Below are 13337 nucleotides of genomic sequence, written 5' to 3' on the forward strand. Positions count from 1 at the left end.
TTCCAAAAAATTGAAGAAGAAGCAATACTTCCAAACACATTTTATGAGGCCAACATAACCCTCATACCAAAACCAGGCAAGGATGGCACAAAAAAAGAAAACTACAGACCAATATCTCTAATGAATACAGATGCTAAAATACTAAACAAAATACTAGCAAATCGAATACAACAACATATTAAAAAAATAATACATCAAGATCAAGTGGGATTCATCCCAGAATCTCAAGGATGGTTCAACATACGTAAAACGGTTAACGTAATACACCATATTAACAAAACAAAGAACAAAAACCACATGATCTTATCAATAGACGCAGAAAAGGCTTTCGATAAAATACAACACAATTTTATGTTTAAGACTCTCAACAAAATGGGTATAGAAGGAAAATATCTCAACATGATAAAGGCCATATATGATAAACCATCAGCTAACATCATATTAAATGGCATAAAACTGAAGGCTTTCCCCCTTAAATCAGGAACAAGACAGGGTTGCCCACTCTCTCCACTCTTATTTAATGTGGTACTATTGGTTCTAGCCAGAGCAATCAGACAAGACAAAGAAATAAAAGGCATCCATATCGGAAAAGAAGAAGTAAAGGTATCACTTTTTGCAGATGATATGATCCTATACATCGAAAACCCCAAAGAATCCACAAAAAGACTACTAGAAACAATAAGCCAATACAGTAAGGTCTCAGGATACAAAATTAACATACAGAAGTCAATAGCCTTTCTATATGCCAACAATGAAACAACTGAGAACGAACTCAAAAGAATAATCCCCTTCACAATTGCAACAAAAAAAAATAAAATACTTAGGAATAAACATAACAAAGAATGTAAAGGACTTATATAATGAAAACCATAAACCATTGTTAAGAGAAATCGAGAAAGATATAATGAGATGGAAGAATATTCCTTGTTCTTGGTTAGGAAGAATAAATATAATCAAGATGGCTATATTACCCAAAGCAATATACAAATTTAATGCAATTCCCATCAAAATTCCAATGACCTTTTTTAAAGAAATAGAGCAAATAATCATCAGATTTATATGGAACTATAAAAAACCCCGAATAGCCAAAGCAATCCTAAAGAAAAAGAATGAAGCTGGGGGCATTACAATACCTGACTTCAAACTCTATTATAGGGCCACGACAATCAAAACAGCATGGTATTGGCAGAAAAATAGACACTCAGACCGATGGAACAGAATAGAAAGTCCAGAAATAAAACCACATATATATAGTCAAATAATTTTTTTTCTTTTTTCTTTATTTTTTTTCTTTTTTTGGAAGCTGGAAACAGGGAGAGACAGTCAGACTCCCGCATGCGCCCGACCGGGACCCACCCGGCACGCCCACCAGAGGCGACGCTCTGCCCACCAGGGGGCGATGCTCTGCCCATCCTGGGCGTCGCCATGTTGCGACCAGAGCCACTCTAGTGCCTGAGGCAGAGGCCACAGAGCCATCCCCAGCGCCCGGGCCATCTTTGCTCCAATGGAGCCTTGGCTGCAGGAGGGGAAGAGAGAGACAGAGAGGAAAGCGTGGCGGAGGGGTGGAGAAGCAAATGGGCGCTTCTCCTGTGTGCCCTGGTCGGGAATCGAACCCGGGTCCTCCGCACGCTAGGCCGATGCTCTACCGCTGAGCCAACCTGCCAGGGCATAGTCAAATAATTTTTGATAAAGGGGCCAAGAACACACAATGGAGAAAAGAAAGCCTCTTCAATAAATGGTGCTGGGAAAACTGGAAAGCCACATGCAAAAGAATGAAACTGGACTACAGTTTGTCCCCCTGTACTAAAATTAACTCAAAATGGATCAAAGATCTAAACATAAGACCTGAAACAATAAAGTACATAGAAGAAGACATAGGTACTAAACTCATGGACCTGGGTTTTAAAGAGCATTTTATGAATTTGACTCCAATGGCAAGAGAAGTGAAGGCAAAAATTAATGAATGGGACTACATCAGACTAAGAAGTTTTTGCTCAGCAAGAGAAACTGATAACAAAATAAACAGAAAGCCAACTAAATGGGAAATGATATTTTCAAACAACAGCTCAGATAAGGGCCTAATATCCAAAATATACAAAGAACTCATAAAACTCAACAACAAACAAACAAACAATCCAATAAAAAAATGGGAAGAGGACATGAACAGACACTTCTCCCAGGAGGAAGTAGAAATGGCCAACAGATATATGAAAAAATGCTCATCTTCTTTAGTTATTAGAGAAATGCAAATCAAAACTGCAATGAGATACCACCTCACACCTGTTAGATTAGCTATTATTAACAAGACAGGTAATAGCAAATGTTGGAGAGGCTGTGGAGAAAAAGGAACCCTCATCCACTGTTGGTGGGAATGTAAAGTAGTACAACCATTATGGAAGAAAGTATGGTGGTTCCTCAAAAAACTGAAAATAGAACTACCTTATGACCCAGCAATCCCTCTACTGGGTATATACCCCCAAAACTCAGAAACATTGTTACGTAAAGACACATGCAGCCCCATGTTCATTGTAGCATTGTTCACAGTGGCCAGGACATGGAAACAACCAAAAAGCCCGTCAATAGATGACTGGATAAAGAAGATGTGGCACATATACACTATGGAAGACTACTCAGCCATAAGAAATGATGCCATCGGGTCATTTACAGCAAAATGGTGGGATCTTGATAACATGATACGAAGTGAAATAAGTAAATCAGAAAAAACCAGGAACTGCATTATTCCATACGTAGGTGGGACATAAAAGTGAAACTAAGAGACACTGATAAGAGTGTGGTGGTTACAGGGGGAGGGGGGAAAGGGAGAGGGAAAGGGGAGGTTCGGGGCACAAAGAAAACTAGATAGAAGGTGACAGAGGACAATCTGACTTTGGGTGATGGGTATGCAACATAATTGAAAGACAAGATAACCTGGACTTGTTGATCTTTGAATATATGTAACCTGATTTATTGATGTCGCCCCATTAAAAAAATAAAATTATAATAAAAAAAAATTGTACCATTTAAACTATTTTTGAGTATACAGTACAGAGCACTAAGCACTATATACACTGTTGTGCAACTATATCCATTAAACAGTAACTCTTTTTTCTTCCTCCCAACCCTTGGTGACTACCACTCTACTCCATCTCTATGAATATATAGGTAGGTACCTCAACCTCATATAAGTAAAATCTTATAATATTTGTCCTTTAGTGACTGACTTATTTCACCTAGCACAATATGTTCAAGATTCATCCACAGTGTAGCATGTGTAAGAATTTCACTCCTTTGTAAGGCAAATAATATTCCATTGTATGTATAGATTATATTTTTATTTACCCATTCATCAGCTGATAAACAATTGGGTTGCTTCCACTTTGTGCTTATTGTAATTAATGCTGCTATGGACACGGGTACACAAATACCTGTTCAAACACCTGATTTCAATGCTTTGGGATATATATTCAGAAGTAGAAATGCTAGATCTTACTATAATTCTGTTTAATTTTCTGAGAAACTACTATATTGTTTTCCATAGTGACTGCACTGTTTTACATTCCTATCTGAAATACACAAGGATTCCAATTTCTCCATATCCCCACCAACCTTTTGTTTTCTGTTTAGTAGTAGCCATTCTAACGGGTATGAAGTGGTATCTCTTATTGTGGTTTTTGACTTGCATTTCCTTCATGATTTGATGTCGAGCATCTTTTCATGTTCTGTTTGGCCATATGTATCTATATATCTTTCCTGAAGAAATGCCTTGCATCCATTTTAAAATTATATTGTGTATTGGTGTTGCTGTTGTAAAGTCAGTTCTTCATATATTCTGGATATTAATTCCTTACCAAATATATAATTTTCAAATTTTTTCTCCAATTCTATATTATGGACAATGGTTTTGTTTTGTTTTCATTTCTGTTATAATTCTGTTATAATTTTTTGATGCACAAAAGATTTAGCTTTTGTAGTCTAATTTCTTTTTTCTTTTGTTGCCTTGATTTAGGTAGCATATTAAGAGTTTCATAAAAATTTTTTTAACTTGTCTGATCACCAAGTCATGAATAAAATAAAACCCCATTAAATTTTTCTATTATAGACAAAAGGCACAAATTGTTTTTTCTTTCCATGATTTTCACTCTAAAATTAACTTTTGGCATTTTTCCCCACACTGTAACTAAATTATCATTTTAGATTAATGTTATGTTATACTGGCTTCAAAGTTCACTACTAGATACTTTTAGCACTACTTCATTTCAATATTTATTGATTACTTTTTGTTAAGAGAGAGGAAGGCAGAAAGAGAAAAAAGAGAATCATCCATTTGTTGTTTCACTTATTTATGCATAAACTAGTTGATTTTTTTTTGAAAGATTTTATTTATTCATTTTAAAGAGAAGAGAGAGAGAATGAGTGAGAAGCAGAAAGCATCAACTTCCATATTTGCCTTGACTGGGCAAGACCAGGGTTTCGAACAGGAGACCTCAGCATTCCAGGTCAACGCTTTATGCACTGCACCACCACAAGTCAAGGACTAGTTGATTCTTCTACGTGCCCTGACTGAGGACTGAACCTGCAACCTTGGCATATCAGACAATGCTCCAACCAACTGAGCTACCTGGTAAGGACTCATTCATTTCTCTTTCTTGAACTCTTCATGTTGATCTACCTCTTCAGCTGGATGAGGCTTCAAGTGAAAATTTTTTGTGTTGTCTTTTTTTAAGTGAGAGGAGGGGAGATAGAGAGACAGACTTCCACATGCAACCTGACCAAGATCTACCTGGCAACCCATCTTGGGCCGATGCTGGGACCAACCAAGCTATCCTCAGCACCCAGGGTAATACTCAAACCAATCATCCCACGGCTGTTAGAGAAGAAGAGACAGAGAAGGGGGAGAGGGAGAGAAGAGAAACAGATGGTGGCTTTTCACTGTGCCATGAGGGGAGATTGAACACAGGACGCTCAGTCAACACTGTATCCACTGAGCCAACTACCCAGAGCCCCAATTGAATTTTTCAAGATAAAATAAAGGTAGAATATATTTTGAAGCTTCTGCATATTTGTGAAAATGTCTTCTCACTGACATACTGGTTAATGAAGATACACTTGGGTTCATATATCCTATGAATTATATAATTATAGAAATACTGATTTTGCTCCATTTGTTATACTTTTGTGTTTTAAATAAATAAATCTGATAGCACACTAAATTTTGTTCCCTTACTATATAATCTTTTTTAAAAAAAACTATATGCTTAGGCCATCTATGACAAACCCACAGCCAACATCATACTCAATGGGCAAAAATTAAAAGCAATTGCCTTAAGATCAGAAACAAGGCAGGAGTGCCCCTTTCACCACTCTTATTCAACATAGTTCTGGAAGTCCCAGCCACAACAATCAGACTAGAAGAAGAAATAAAAGGCATCCAAATTGGAAAAGAAGAAGTAAAACTATCATTATTTGCAGATGATATGATAGTGTATATAGAAAACCCCAAAGTCTCAGTCAAAAAACTACTGGACCTGATAAATGAATTCAGCAAGGTGGCAGGATATAAAATTAATACTCAGAAATCAGAGGCATTTTTATACACCAACAATGAACAGTCAGAAAGAGAAATTAAGGAAACAATTCCCTTCACTATTGCAACCAAAAAAATAAAGTACCTAAGAGTAAATTTAGCCAATGAGATTAAAGACTTGTACTCGGAAAATGATAAAACACTGATAAAAGAAATCAAGGAAGATAAAAACAAGTGGACGCATACACCATGGTCATGGTTAGGAAGAATAAACATTATTAAAATGTCTATATTACCCAAAGCAATTTAAAACTTCAATGCAATACCAATTAAAATACCAGGCCCTGGCTGGTTGGCTCAGTGGTGGAGCATCAGCCTGGCGTGCAGGAGTCCGGAGTTTGATTCCTGGCCAGGGCACACAGGAGAGGCGCCCATCTGCTTCTCCACCCCACCCCCTCTCCTTCCTCTCTGTCTCTCTCTTCCCCTCTCGCAGCTGAGGCTCCATTGGAGCAAAGATGGCCCAGGCGCTGAGGAAGGCTCTATGGCCTCTGCCTCAGGCGCTATAATGGCCCTGGTCGCAACAGAGTGATGCCCCAGATGGACAGAGCATCGCCCCCTGGTGGGCATGCCGGGTGGATCCCAGTCGGGCGCATTCAGGAGTCTGTCTGACTGCCTCCCCGTTTCCAGCTTCAGAAAAATACAAAAAAATAAAAAATAAAAAAAAATACCAATGACATACTTCAGAGATATAGAACACATATTCCAAAAATTTATATGGAACCAAAAAGAACATGAATAGCCTCAGCAATCTTGAAAAGGAAGAATAAAGCGGGAAGTATCACACATCCTGGTATCAAGTTATACTACAAGGCCATTGTCAAAACAGCCTGTTACTGACATAAGAACAGGCATATAGATCAATGGAACAGAACAGAGAACCCAGAAATAAACAGACACCTATATGGACAATTGATATCTGACAAAGGAGGTAAGAGCATACAATGGAGTAAAGACAGCCTCTTCAATAAATGGTGTTGGGAAAATTGGACTTCTACCTGCAAAAAAATGAAACTGGACCACCAACTTACACCATTCACAAAAATAAACTCAAAATGGATAAAAGACTTAAATGTAAGCCGTAAAACCATAAGCATCTTAGAAGAAAACATAGGCAGTAAGTTCTCTGACATCTCTCGGAGCAATATATTTGCCGATTTATCTCCACAAGCAAGTGAAATAGAAGAGTATAAACAAATGGGACTATAGCAAACTAAAAAGCTTTTGCACAGCTAAAGACAGTAAGAACAAAATAAAAAGACAAACTACACAATGGGAGAACATATTCGACAATACGTCTGATAAGGGGTTAATAACCAAAATTTATAAAGAACTTGTAAATCTCAACACCAGGAAGACAAACAATCCAATCCAAAAATGGGAAAAAGAAATGAATAGACATTTCTCCAAAGAGGACATACAGATGGCCAATAGGCATACGAAAAACTGCTCAACATCACTAATCATTAGAGAAATGCAAATTAAAACCACAATAAGATATCACCTCACACCAGTCAGAATGGCGCTCATCAACAAGACAACACAGAATAAGTGCTGGTGAGGATGTGAAGAAAAGGGAACCCTCCTGTACTGCTGGTGGGAATGCAGACTGGTACAGCCACTGTGAAGAGTAGTATGGAGATTCCTCAAAAAATTAAAAATCGAACTGCCTTTTAACCCAGCTATCCCACTTTTAGGAATATACCCTAAGAACACCATAGCACTGTTCCAAAAGGAGAAATGCACCCCCATGTTTATGGCAGCATTTTTCACAATAGCGAAGATCTGGAAACAGCCCAAGTGTCCATCAGTGGACGAGTGGATTAAAAGGCTTTGGTACATATATACTATGGAATTTTACTCAGCCATAAGAAATGATGACATTGGATCATTTATAATAACATGGATGGACCTTGATAACATTATACTTAGTGAAATAAGTAAATCAGAAAAAACTAAGAACTATATGATTTCATACATAGGTACATAGGTGGGACATAAAAATGAGACTCAGAGACATGGACAAGAATGTGATGGTAACTGGGGGGGGGGGTAAGGAGAGGGAGGGGCTGGGGGAGGGGCACAAAGAAAACCAGATAGAAGGTGACATAAGACAATTTGACTTTGGGTGAGGGGTCTGCAACATAATCAAATGTCAAAATAATCTGGAGATGTTTTCTCTGAACATGTGTACCCTGATTTATCAATGTCACCCCATTAAAGTTAATAAATGTTAAAAATAAATAAAAAATAAAAAACTATATGCTTATAGAATTGTTTTCTTTCATTGTAATTCAAAATCTTATTTCTAATATGTATGTCAGTCTCATTCTGATTTTTGCCTTAATAGTGTAACTTTCAATCTATATGCTGTGTTCTCTTTTTCAGGAAAGGGAAGTTTTCCTCAATTAAGGCTTTGATATTATTTCTGTTTATACTTTTCTGCTTTTTTTTTTCAGATCAAATATAATTCTTGGTTTGGTTTCTTGGTTTGGTTTACTTAGCTGTGATTCTTATGTCTCTTCCTCTGTTTCATCATTTTCATTTTGTTTTTCTTTTTCCTCTGTATTTTTGGAGAATTTGTCAAGTTTGTCCTGAAAACCAATGTAACTTCCTTCACATTAATTTTACTCTCTATTGCTTGAAAAATGTATTTTTTAAATCTGTTACCAAATCTTTACATTTTCAAGCAATCTTTTTTCTTCATTTATTCATTCCTGCTCATTTTTTAAAAAAATTGAGATATGATTCACATAACATTAAAAAAAGTGTACAATTCAGTAGTTCTTAGTATAATCACAACCAACATAATAATCTAATTATAGAACATTTTTATCACTCCCAAAAGGAACCTGGTACACAAGTTTTTTCAACTGCCTGTCAGTGGACCTGTCCACCAGAAATGTTGTGTTGGTCCATGAAGAGTTGACCACCCTGATGTATGAAGATTATAGACCCAATGATCTTAGTCGAATTCCCTTACGTTCATTCTTCACCCACTATGGTGGTTGTTTTCCACCTTAGTGGTCTCCGACACAATTATATTTTTACTAGTTCCCAAGTGTAAAAAGCTTGAAAACCACTACTGTACACATTGGCAGCTATTTCCCATTTCCTCCCTACCCACAACTCCTGGCAACCAGTAATCTACTTTCTAATCTTTATGGACTTGCTTATTCTATATATTTCATATAATGCAATTATAAAATACATGACTTTGCTACTAGCTTGAATTATTTCTAGGGTTTTTTTTATGTCTCTTCTTTCTTTTCATATTCAGGATTTTACTGCTAGGTACATATACATATATAACTTATATCTTCTTTTTTTTAGATTTTATTTAATCATTTTTAGAGACAGTGGAGAGAGAGAGAGGAAGAGAGAGAGGAAGAGAGAAGAGGGGAGGAGCAGGAAGCATCAACTCCTATATGTGCCTTGACTGGGCAAGCCTGGGGCTTCTCTCTGGTGACCTCAGCATTCCAGGTTGACGCTTTATCCACTGTGCTACCACAGATCAGTTCTGTTATATCTTCTTGATGATGGGTTGACTCTTTTATCACTATAAAATGATACTGTCTTCAGTAATAATTTTTGTTTTAAAGTCTTTTACTATTTATGAATGTTACTGGGTCTAATAAGTAAATTTCTAGCATCTATTTCTTTCCGATGTTGTTACCTTTGCCATGTCTGTATTTTTTTTTAAAGATATTATGAGTTCAATTGTTTACTTAGTCTCAATTAAGGAGAAATTTATTTAGCCCAAATATTTGCTGATAATAATAATGTATGACTTGCCTTTGGCCCCAAACTCTAATTGGATTCGTTTCATATCTGAAGGTGCACAACACAATAATAGACAATGAATATTAGCCTTTATCTAGAGCAGTGGTCGGCAAATTCATTAATCAACAGAGCCAAATATCAACAGGACAACAATTAAAATTTCTTTTGAGAGCCAAATTTTTAAAACTTAAACTATATATGTAGGTACATTTCTTACTGAGGTAGCGCCTGCATGTGGTATTTTGTGGAAAAGCCACACTGAAGGGGCCAAAGAGCTGCATGTGGCTCGCAAGCCGCAGTTTGCCGACCAAGGATAACTCTACTGATCTAAGAAAGGATTGTTTTCTATTCTCAACTTTCTTACTCTCAGAATAGATGGAGAACATAAAAAATAACAATCTCAAGTATATACAGTTACTAGAGCTCTTCTTATCTTATTAATGCATTCAGTATTTTATTTACAGGAACACTATATTTCTCAGGATATAATGCAGGACCCATCCCTGAGTCATTTTCTCCTCCCACCACTGTCCAATTTTTCTTAAATATCTGCAACTAAAGTTATGGATATGAATGGATAGCAGGAAATTAGGTCTCAAAAAGTACTGGGACACATAATCAGACTTCCGTTAATACACACATTCTGATATCTGAGGTAGGGGCTGAAAGTGATAGGGAGATCAAAGATTTTCCTACCTACAATCAATTAAGGGAACTTATTTTAGCAGAAGCTTTAATTCAATTACCATTAGATATTATTTTTGTCATCTCAAAATTAACAAAATGGAAATCTGCCTAAGATCAGAAACACTTCTCTTTTCTGTGTAATTTCTATACATATAAAGATGTCTATTGACAAATAATGAAAAAAAACAATTTATATTTAAACTAAACCAAGTCATCTTCTGTGGACCACTCAAAATGTTATTATTCCATCAATCAAATCCCCACACAACATCAACTTAGTATCCTTATTTTAAAATCTCCATAGGAAATACATACTGGAAATTCCATAGGGTGCTATTCATTTTCTAAATCTGCAGTTGTCTTAGGGTCATCTCATAAGGGTGCTGTGGGATATTTAAAAATTCTAGGGAAACAAGATATTTGCTATCTGAGTATACTACACAAAACACTAGTTAAAGGTAAAGTTTCAACATGAAATTGTACTACATTTCTTTCAATGCTGTTGTATCTTAACAAACCTGATTTTAGCAGTTTCTGTAATAAAAGTAGGAAATAGGGTGGCTGCGTCCAATTTCATCGCATGGTTTGAGAAGGTGTACAGTGCCCTAACAGCTGCACATATCTCATTAGTAAGTAACTGTGATTATTTATGAACAAAGCAAAGTATTTTCTTTCAGAAAAGAAAAATAAGTTGTTAGATCAAAACAAGTATCTGTGTCCTAATAACTTGCTAGCTACTTGAAAAAATACTTCTTGTAATTAAAACACTAAGAGGTCTGTGAACAGAGAAAACTCAGAAAATTTTGACCTAGACTGAGCCCACTAACTCAAATAACTATCCATACCATTTTCTTCATCAAATATTTATTAAATGTTTAAGCATGCATAATATTGACCAAATAACACAACTATCTGAACCAAAGATTGAGACATGAAAAGCTCCATATTTCACTCAAAGATTAAATAGCACTGTTTTCATATGTCATTCCAGAATTAACTAGACAATCCACAAATAGATTTTCAAAAAATAAAATTTTAAATAATTATAATACCTGAATGTGAGCTCTCTATGGTGGTGTCTGATTTGGAATCCAGAGATGGAGGATTTTGACTTAATTGTGGAACATAGTACATCTTCGTACTGCCAGAAGGCTTATATGGCAACAGAGAAGGCTGAGCTAAGAAGATAAAAGATCAGAACAATTATGTAATAAGAAAACATTTATTAATTCAATGAAAAAATCCTGAGTGCCTTCAATGTGCCAGGCAGTGTTCAAGATTCTTGGAATCTATTATTGAACTACACAAACAAGTACCTCTGCCTCAAGAGGAAGGAATTATAGAGTAGTATACAATTAACATACTAAAAAAGTAAATTATCCAATATTTTAATAAATTATAAGTGATATAAAGAAAAATAAAAAAATGATGAGGGAAACTGGGGCAGGATGCAGGGTTAGTAAAGTTTCAGATTATTTAGGAATACTTCTAATACCACTCCATCAGGCAAAAATAAAACAAAAAACCTACAAAAAACAAAACAAAAATAAAACCAACACACACAGCCAATGAAAACCTGGCTGAAGTTAAAGGGGACAAAAAAATTTGTAGATGAGCAAAGATTTTAACAAAAGAAAAATAAGCTGTAGCCTCCATTTCTACTTGGTCATTGCTACAATCATTATTGTTAGAATATTAATTTATTTTCTCCCTCTACCAGTATATAAAGCTTGATACTGATGGTTAAATTTACCATTTATTTCATAGATTATAGAAAATGAGTAAAAACAATTGGGCAGAATTACAATGGACCCAGAGCAAGAATAGTTATGATATAGAGATGAAACATTCTGAGAAAGATAAGTAGCTTTTTAAAATTCTCATCAAACTTATGTTTAGATGCAACAGTCTTAAGATTGCTTTGTATTGTCTGCCTATGGGGGAAGAAATGGCTACCCAGCAAATAATGGTTGCTTTTCAGAAATAAAAGGGTTAAAGAAAGTTAAATTATAAGTTTCTTCAAAAAATTTAAAAATTGAATCAAATATAAACATATAATAAATTATTCTGAATTTGTTAATTCAGATTAGTGGGTAGACAGTCATATGTTTAACATACAGTTCTTTGTACTTTAATGTTTTCATACCAAAAAAAAATGATAAAGTTTTACTTTTGAACCCATATTAAAAATACTTTATAACATAATATTAATTATTATATTAATACTTTAAAGGAATCTTTTCTCCCATGTACCTATATGTAAAGGTAAAACTATAAATTGTGGCCTCTATATAGATCAATCCATTTGAGGTGAGTAAAAGTGTATAAAATACACTTTCACAGTTGGGTTTCCCCTCTTGTGCTTCTGACACCCCCATGAGAACAACATACTCCAGGGTAGATATTGTTGCATTAGCCTGTTTTTCAGAACAAGGGAAGTGAAATAGAACCAAACCATTTATACTGCCTGGAGACCAACTCCAACTGACACACAATCCAGTGAGTGAGAAAAGCAAATGTTTGTTATAAAACACTGAGATTTTTGAGGTTGTTGTTATATAGTATCACCATGGCAATAGGTAACTGACACATAAAGGTGTTCTTTGTGATCTTATTAAACTACAGTTTGGGAGTTTTATTTCATAATAAAAAGGTATATGAAGTATAACCATCGTAACATATAAATGTACTTATTTAAATTAAATTTGATGCAACTTAAATAATGAACTAAGTAATCTTGATACATTTAGGCATATCCCATCTACATCTACAGATAGAAAAAACTGGTTGTATAAATAGGAAAATTTTAAATAGATTTGTGCAAACTATTAAACACTTTAAAATTAGTAATCTAAAGTTTGCACTCGCATTTGGGGGAAGTATGGGAAGTTAATTGCTAATTTTCTTCTTACTGGTCTGAAAAAGAAAATAACTTTAATTTTGAGTACTACGTAATATAAGCACTATTGAAATATCACTGTTACAATAATGGCACTCTAAATGTAGACCTTACCTTGGAGATGGCTAGCTGCCCACCAAAATCCATCTCTTCTTCACCCTGGAAAACACAGCTAAACTGTTCCTAGCCTGTGGAAAGTAATTTGGGCCACTTTCAGGCCTAGCCCATAAAAAATTTCTGAACACGCTCTTCTATGGTTTTTGCCCCTTCTAGTTCACTGTGATAGTGAATTTATGGTAATGGTGGGTTCCATGTTCCAAAGACGGCAGACACAGCCAACCCGAGTCCTTAGCCATTGTTTTATACTATATTTGTACCATTACCTAT

The 13337-nt window shown here is 35.5% G+C and overlaps 1 protein-coding gene across 3 annotated transcripts in view; it reads right to left on the bottom strand.

Annotated features, from left to right (window-relative positions):
* Window positions 1-13337, bottom strand: part of ALMS1 (ALMS1 centrosome and basal body associated protein) — a 236177-nt gene that overhangs the window by 89014 nt on the left and 133826 nt on the right. For all 3 annotated transcript variants that reach the window (XM_066377980.1, XM_066377981.1, XM_066377979.1), the window contains one exon: window positions 11104-11229. In XM_066377980.1, coding sequence (XP_066234077.1) covers window positions 11104-11229 — 126 coding nt within the window. The remainder of the gene's footprint in view (window positions 1-11103; window positions 11230-13337) is intronic.

Source organism: Saccopteryx leptura, chromosome 3 (genome assembly GCF_036850995.1).
Source record: "Saccopteryx leptura isolate mSacLep1 chromosome 3, mSacLep1_pri_phased_curated, whole genome shotgun sequence".
Taxonomy (NCBI): Eukaryota; Metazoa; Chordata; class Mammalia; order Chiroptera; family Emballonuridae; genus Saccopteryx; species Saccopteryx leptura.